The 7,610-nt window shown below is 28.0% G+C and overlaps 2 protein-coding genes across 2 annotated transcripts; both read left to right on the top strand.

Moving 5' to 3' along the window:
* The first annotated feature begins 1,667 nt into the window (after positions 1-1,667).
* LOC125831448 (protein MIZU-KUSSEI 1-like) lies at positions 1,668-2,411 on the top strand. Its single transcript, XM_049510641.1, has one exon. The coding sequence runs from the start codon at positions 1,668-1,670 to the stop codon at positions 2,409-2,411; it is 744 nt and encodes a 247-aa protein (XP_049366598.1).
* Positions 2,412-5,005: 2,594 nt separating this feature from the next.
* LOC125831058 (uncharacterized) lies at positions 5,006-7,256 on the top strand. Its single transcript, XM_049510249.1, has 5 exons — positions 5,006-5,185; positions 5,267-5,338; positions 5,599-5,681; positions 6,188-6,390; positions 7,012-7,256. The coding sequence occupies exons 1-5, from the start codon at positions 5,031-5,033 to the stop codon at positions 7,111-7,113; spliced, it is 615 nt and encodes a 204-aa protein (XP_049366206.1). The 5' UTR covers positions 5,006-5,030; the 3' UTR covers positions 7,114-7,256.
* Positions 7,257-7,610: the final 354 nt, after the last annotated feature.

The following is a 7,610-nucleotide window of genomic DNA, read 5'->3' as shown; positions in this document are numbered from 1 at the left end:
ATAATTTAATTTTAAAATTAAATTAAATTAAATTTTAAAATTTAACTGATATGTCATATTTCGTAAATAATCTGTTATAAGTAAGAAATTTTTAAAAGTATATTTAAAACCCGTAATATTTACTCTTAAATGTGTATATGGGGTGATTTTTCCTTGTCGAATTCCCATATGAAAGGTCTGCCAATACATTAGGGAATTTTTTTTTCTTCCTATCGTGGACTCATTTCAAATTAAATTTTATCTTTTTTGTGACATTATAGTACAAAATTTTGGAGCCAATCTAATTTTTCCTAGTGGTATAATAGCCCTACATGATTTCTGATCTTTTGTTGCTTTATTGTCGCGGCAATAAGACATTTTTTTAATAATAGTAAGAGTCTATTCAATTCACACGATTACATAAAGTCTAAATTGCTAATAATCTTAAGTTAGTTATAAGGCGATGAATTTCTTTTCGGATCTTGTACACACAACCCCTCTCCTTTTTTAGTTGCTTAGATCGAATTTCTCAAGGAACAACTAAACTACTAGCCTATAACACAATAGTCTAGATTTTGAAGAGTATTATATTATACGATAAATAATTTAAGCAAAATATATCTCGGAATTCCCCTAAATTTGACATGTTTTATTTGGTGAACGTTAATTAAACTTTGTTAAGAACATTGGTTCTTTAAATAAAGAGAAAAGATCCTCTCTCTTTTTTAAGTGGCCAAGAAAAGACGTCTCTTTTTTTATGTGTCCAATTTTTATTTTTTTTCAGATGATAATATTCAACACAGACAATTCAGTACAGGAGATAAAAACATGTTTAGATAATAATTATTTGAAGTTTTGGAAGTTTGCATGATATAAAAAAATCACATAAAATGACAAGAATAGTTGAAATTCATCACCTTTATTTTCCTTAAAGCCAAAACCAAAAAGGTATAAGATTAATAATTGCCACATTATATTTCTCAAATTCTATGTTCCATGCTCAACACTTTTTAATTTTCTTTTCAACTTTTTTCAATGAAATTAAAATCATTTTTGCAAGTGTCATTTGTGTACCTTTTCTTCACTTATATAATCGCCTCTTAAAGAATTAACTTTCTCAAAATACTTTTATCTTTTGATTAATAATATTGATCTGACGTTGTTTGCATGCATGTACCTTAATTAATCCATTAGTTATTATTTTTTATCCCAATTAATTATGTGGTGCACCGTTATTTAGATCTCTCTCAGAAGATTGATATCTTTCTAATAAAAGAATAATTTGACTTCAAACTTTCAATTTTATTATAATCACATAAATATCGATAACTTTTATATCATAAATTTAGAAGTCTTTTTCTTGAATTTTATATATACCTATTCAAAATGCATTATATAAAATTGGGATGAAGAGACTAATTTAAAGTTATGTTTTTTCTTCTATAAACAAACAAAAGCACCAATATAAATTTGTCCCCCAAGATTTAAATAAATGAGAATAATTATTTAAAACATTTCTCCTTCTTTATCGGAGATAATTTGAACCTTATTCTCTTATAATTTTCAGAGACTTTATTGACCGCTACACGAAACCAAATCATTTGTCTCAAAATTTTCTTTATATAATTAAGTTACAACTATCACTCAAACCAAATCTAAAAGCCTCTATTCATTTCTCATTCATCAACATGATAACTTCATATCCTACAACAACTAGTCCCATAACCTCCGTGGATTGCGAAAAACAAGTGCGTTCATGGAGGTTTCTTCGTTCACTTATGAAACTTCTTATTCCTCGATGCAATTGCATCTTCGTTGAAGAAGAAAATGACGATAGAAAACACATACCCTACTTCAAACACAACTCATCATCATTATCATCATCATCCTCAGCTATAACTATTACAGGTACAATCTTTGGTTCGCGTAAAGGAAAAGTCAACTTTTGTATCCAGTCAAACCCTAATTCCACAAACCCTATTCTTCTTCTTGAACTCGCGGTTTCAACTTCCTCACTTGCTCGTGAAATGCAAAAGGGAGTAGTGAGAATCGCGCTTGAGAGTAAAACAAACGATTACTCTTCTTCTTCTTCTTCTTCTTCTTCTTCTTCTTCTTCCGCATCTCTTTTGTCTATGCCAATATGGAGGATGTATTGTAATGGAAAGAAAGTAGGGTTTGCAGTTAAAAGAAAACCTACAAAAGTTGATTTGCAAGTTTTGAGACAAATGGAGTCAATTATTGTTGGAGCTGGAATTATTCATGGGAAAAAAGGAGTTATAAAAAAAGATAATGATGATGATGATATAATGTATCTAAGAGGAAAATTTGAAAAAGTTCATGGATCTAATGACTCAGAGTCTTTTCATTTAGTTGATCCTGAAGAAAATATGGGTCAAGAGCTAAGCATTTTCTTTCTACGCTCTCTTAATTAATTAGCATATACCGACATGTGTTGCAGTAGGATGGTTGAGATCTCTCTGTGCTTAACTTGGTCTCTTAGGTACGAGTCCTTGAGAATGAAAATGGGCATTGCAATACACGAATCCAAAGTTAGTTGAGCGTAATACATTATACATATATCGAACCTTAGATGAAAAATTAATTAGCATCTAATTAGTAGTAGCATTTTCTTCTTCTTTTTTCATTTTCGATTTGGTTGTAGGACCTTTTTTAGTGGTTATGTAAACAGACCCTTAACTATGTATTGTAATAACTAAAATGTGACATATTGGAGGGAAATGGAGGTTTACTTCCTTGGCTTTTATTTATAAAAAAAAAAAAAATGGACAAACATTACAATAATCTTTAACAAATTTATATGCTTCTCACATTCATGTTTTTAATTTGTTAAAAATAAAATAAAATTGGACCATTTCTTGATTTGGGCATTATCGTTCTTGTGTAGAAGTTATATTAATCTTTTCTCGGTATCTTTCCAGTTTTATCTTTAATTAAGCTTCTCATCCATATAGCATTTTGTTCATTCTAAGGAAACTTTTATGATTATAAAGGGAGACTCGAGATTAAAACTTGTTAAAATCAACCTTTTAAGGTTTTAGTAATAAATCATAGTACTTTTGAAATTGCAGATTATTTTAATTTGAAATTTTGCTAAAATTTTATTGGATCTTAGCATATATATCTATTTTCTATGTAAAAAAATATTGAGTTCAAGTGAGCTCACATAGAACATACCTAGACTTGTTTTACTCAATTAAAACATATTATTATTTATTTAATTATATTTCTTTAATTAACACATTAATTGTACTAATAATTAGCTGTATTCATTTGGGAACCAAATTCTGCAGGGTAAAAAGGAGTCTGATCAAAATGTATGTTTATGTTGGGTTAGTGCGCTACTGAAATGATGCTGCCTTTAATTTTGTTTTTGTGAGCTGTTTTTTTTGGATTAATAATTTACATGTTGATGTGAGTAGTAGGTCATAGTGACAATGATTGATAATGTAAATTAATGGCGGAGTTAACTCGCGATAACGCGTAGATATTGTTATTGAAAATAGTGTAGTATGCAAAAAGAATTTCTAGATATACTTAAACTGCTACGAATCAAATCATCAAATTGTGAGTTATCTCACGATATGTTGTTAAATGAAAGTCATCACATTTTCTCTAACAATCAATGTTCACTAATAAGAATTGCTTATAAACTGAAGACAAATCATATTTAATTTGTCAAAGTTAAGATATTATAAACATATCAAAAGTCATGAGCCATCTTCATTGTATAGTCTTTTCTAGATATCACCTGAACGTATCTGATTCAATATCTATCTTTTAATTAGACATTTCAAGTTCAAATTCAAAAAATGAAAAACTTGATAGGAAATTTATACCTACCTAACGCGATAAATGAGTTTTAAATATCAAATGGTTTAAAAATTGATTAGATGAAGGATCAATTGGTATTCCTTAGATGTTAATGTCATTGGCATTCTAGGTTAATCTTGATCATTAGATTGGACCAATTGTGCGAGGTTACCGAAACTTATAAGACCTAAATGGTTCGATTAAAAAATGGAGGAGGAAATTTGTTATTCTTTAGAGTCGAAAATCTTTTTTTTTTCAAAAAAGAAAAAGAGTCGAAAATCATTTGAGTATTCCTTTAAAATGAAAATGCATTATTTATTATATTGTGTCACCATCTTTCAAATTAAAAATATATATCTTGTTCATCACTTAAATAAATAGATTTTGATTGGGAGAGAGAAGAGGAATCGTGAATCATGTTCTCTAAGCTGTCGAGTCAAAAAAAGAAATAAAAAAGTCTCAACAATAAAAACAAAAATTAGCTTCTTCAATTTTAGAATATCTAAGAAATATCAACCATAACAATAATGCTTTCAGTATAATTTTACAAGTCAATCATAAAAGAATAGAATCAATACGAATTTTATCTCTATCTTAATTCTTAAAAGTTCAAAATATTATTTTCGATAGATCATCTGCTAAATAAAAAAGGTGGCTTCATAGAAGGCACTCTATCTTCATGACTTGTTTCTTCTAATGCCAAAAGTACTCTATGATATTATTAAATCAGGGGCAGGTTTAGATATTCATCTAAAAATTTATGTGAACTCAATGATTTTTATTTTTATTTTAAATATATTCTAAAAAATTTACTAATTATATATATAAAAAAATATTTAATTGTGAAGTCAGTTGTTTGTTGTTGCATAAATACTACATCCTCTAATTTGCTAATTTGATTTTGATGTGACAGTACACAATATGATACCCAAAATTTCTCCAGGCTGTACAGACTTTAATTTTCAATATTAGGATTACATCCATGATTATGAATTTTAATAATCTCCTCTTGCAAAACACTTCCATTTGACATGATTATTTTAATACCTATGATGAAAACATGACCTACTTAATTTATAATTACTCATCACACATGATTACAATCCACTATATTAAAATTAAGGCCCTCCGTATATATACATCTTCTACTTAATTATAAGTCCATCAAGAAATTAAAGAAAATAATTTCATTTTCATCTAAGTTTTATAATCAGTCCAAAATGTCCACTAAAATTACTTATGTAGATCCATTTTACAATCAAATTATTTCTAAAAAATCCAACCCTTTATATTCAAGAAGATCATATGTTCATTTTAACAAGATCAACAAACCTCTCAATTTCCTCATTTCCAATGCAAAAATTGGAATATTCATGTAAGTTTTAATTTTCCTCACTCTTTCTTTTTTCAAAAAATTATTAACTTATTGTGTATACGTATTATTTTTTTCTTATAGTGTTAGGTGCAATTCAGCCAACAGTATTGGATCAGATGCTTCACCTCCTGGAAACTCTCCATCTTTTGGATGGTAACAAATTTCTTATTTTATTTTCTTGTAAAAAAAGAAGAAGAAGAATTAAGCCAAATAGTCGTCTTTTCAACTACTATAACAAAAAATAGCCGGTGAATAAATGGTATATGTATAATATATGTATATAGTGTATTATCTATTGTATATATCGATTAAGAAAAGTAAATAGTGAATCTGATCGACTATTTGTAAAAATGGACTAAGATAAATTGGTTTTGTGAGGTATCATGTTTTGAAGTGGTTATTGTTATATGCAGGAAAAAATGGTTGTTGGGACTTCTTCTACCTATGTTACTACCTGCATTCAAGAACAAAGTCAGCCTTTCACAACTTCTCAAAAGTAAGTAAAAATTGATTTTTCTTTGAAGTATGATGATGAAACCCTATATTCAATTATAATAATGTTCATAGGTTGAATTAATTGTTAAATACACTGTCAGTGTAAAAGAAATTTGATATTATCAAGTCATCAAAATATATTTACAAATAAACCTTCTTAAAATGTAAGATTTGTAATCTTGAAAATAAAATACATGCTACAACCATAAGCGGAGCCAAGTGGGTGCAAGGGGGTTCAACCAAACCCCCTTTGAAGGACAATTATAATATAAATACAAGGTTAAAATTGTCTTTTATGTATATATAATAGATGTTAAACTCTCCTGACTTCTTTATGTATATATTTATTTCTTTATGTTTTGATCCCCTTAGTAATAAATATCATGACTTCGCTACCAACTACAATAGATAAAAAAACCTGATGGTACAAAAAAATTTATAGAACTGACGATGTATATAACTTAAACTCACGAAAAATATTAATTATTTTTGGATTTATTTTGAAAGGTGATGTGGATAAAGCAATACAAACAGTGGAAACTATGAGTGAGCTAGTGGAAGAGGTAGCTGAGGAAGTAGAAAAGATTGCTGAAGAGGTTGAAAATAAACTTCCTGGGGATTCAAAGCTAAAAGAAAGTCTTGATTCAATAGAAAATTTAGCTCAAGGGGCTGTCAAATATGCCCACCAAGCTCAAGATCTCATTCACAAGGTTAGTATCGAGACGAATTCAGAATTTCAAGTTTTTTATTTTTATAACAATTAATTATCTCAATTGATAATTAACTTCACATTTAAATATTTAATGAATTTTTCAATATATGTGTGTATATATATGTATACAACGCGGTTGGATAGAAGTTACTGATTTTCTTGAATCCATATATTGTTCTCTAGATCCGCGATTCCTACCCTATAATTCCCCTTTAGAATTTTTGCACTAAGATGGATTTAGAGTGGCATTGGATATAGTGAAACACTTGACATTTCACTACATCAAAAATAATTTTTAGCCCATTAAATTAATAACAATCGTTTAATTGCCACTAAATATATGTTTTTTAGAGGCAATCAACACTCTTTGTAAATGTTCCTCAAACATATAGCGGCATTGGATCCAATGTTAGCTAACTAATGTCGGTAAAAGAATTTAGTACTCTTTGTTAATGTGTATATTTATTGCCGTTAAAATCTGCTTTTATGATAATATTTGTACTTTAAACACAAGAACTATAATTAACTTTAATTGATAATCTGATTAACCAATATATATAAATTAATTTTATAATGTCAATGTATATATAATTTATTTATTTATTTGGAATATTTGCAGATTGAGGATGTAGAAAAAGAGATATTGGAGGAAACACAAATGCAAAGTAACACTACAAATCAGGTTGAAAGGATCAGCCAAGAGTTGGGCTCAAAAAATTAGTCATTATTTATATTTTATCTGTGTATTTTATTCATACTCTGTAATTTTAATTTGTATAGTTTATCTGCATCAATTATGTTTATGTAATGTAAACATGAATTCAATAAACCAGCATATATAGAAAAGCATGCACTATGGCAATATATAATACTTTAAGAGTTTTTTTTTTTCTAAATCATTTGATATCTAAAACTCACTGAACAGATTAAGTTGATGTCACGCTAAATAGACTCATTAAGGGGTAAAACGGTCCTTGTCAAAAATATTTTTCATTTTCAAAGCTTGAACTCAAATCATCATTATTAGAACATAGAGTTATTATTCAAGGTACTTTGTTACGTGAAGTATCTGAATATTATCATCAAGAATTATGATGAGATGAATAAGATTCTTCTATCCTTACGTAAAGATTTTGAATATAAATCTAAATCCTAAAAAATGAAAAAAAAATCTTGATAGAAAACACTTATTCCCCTTTAATTCGCCTTAGGAATGAA

The sequence above is a fragment of the Solanum verrucosum genome, unplaced genomic scaffold (assembly GCF_900185275.1).
Source record: "Solanum verrucosum unplaced genomic scaffold, falcon-dt-bn FXZP01000049.1, whole genome shotgun sequence".
NCBI lineage: Eukaryota > Viridiplantae > Streptophyta > Magnoliopsida > Solanales > Solanaceae > Solanum > Solanum verrucosum.
This window is presented reverse-complemented; position numbering and strand designations above follow the sequence as displayed.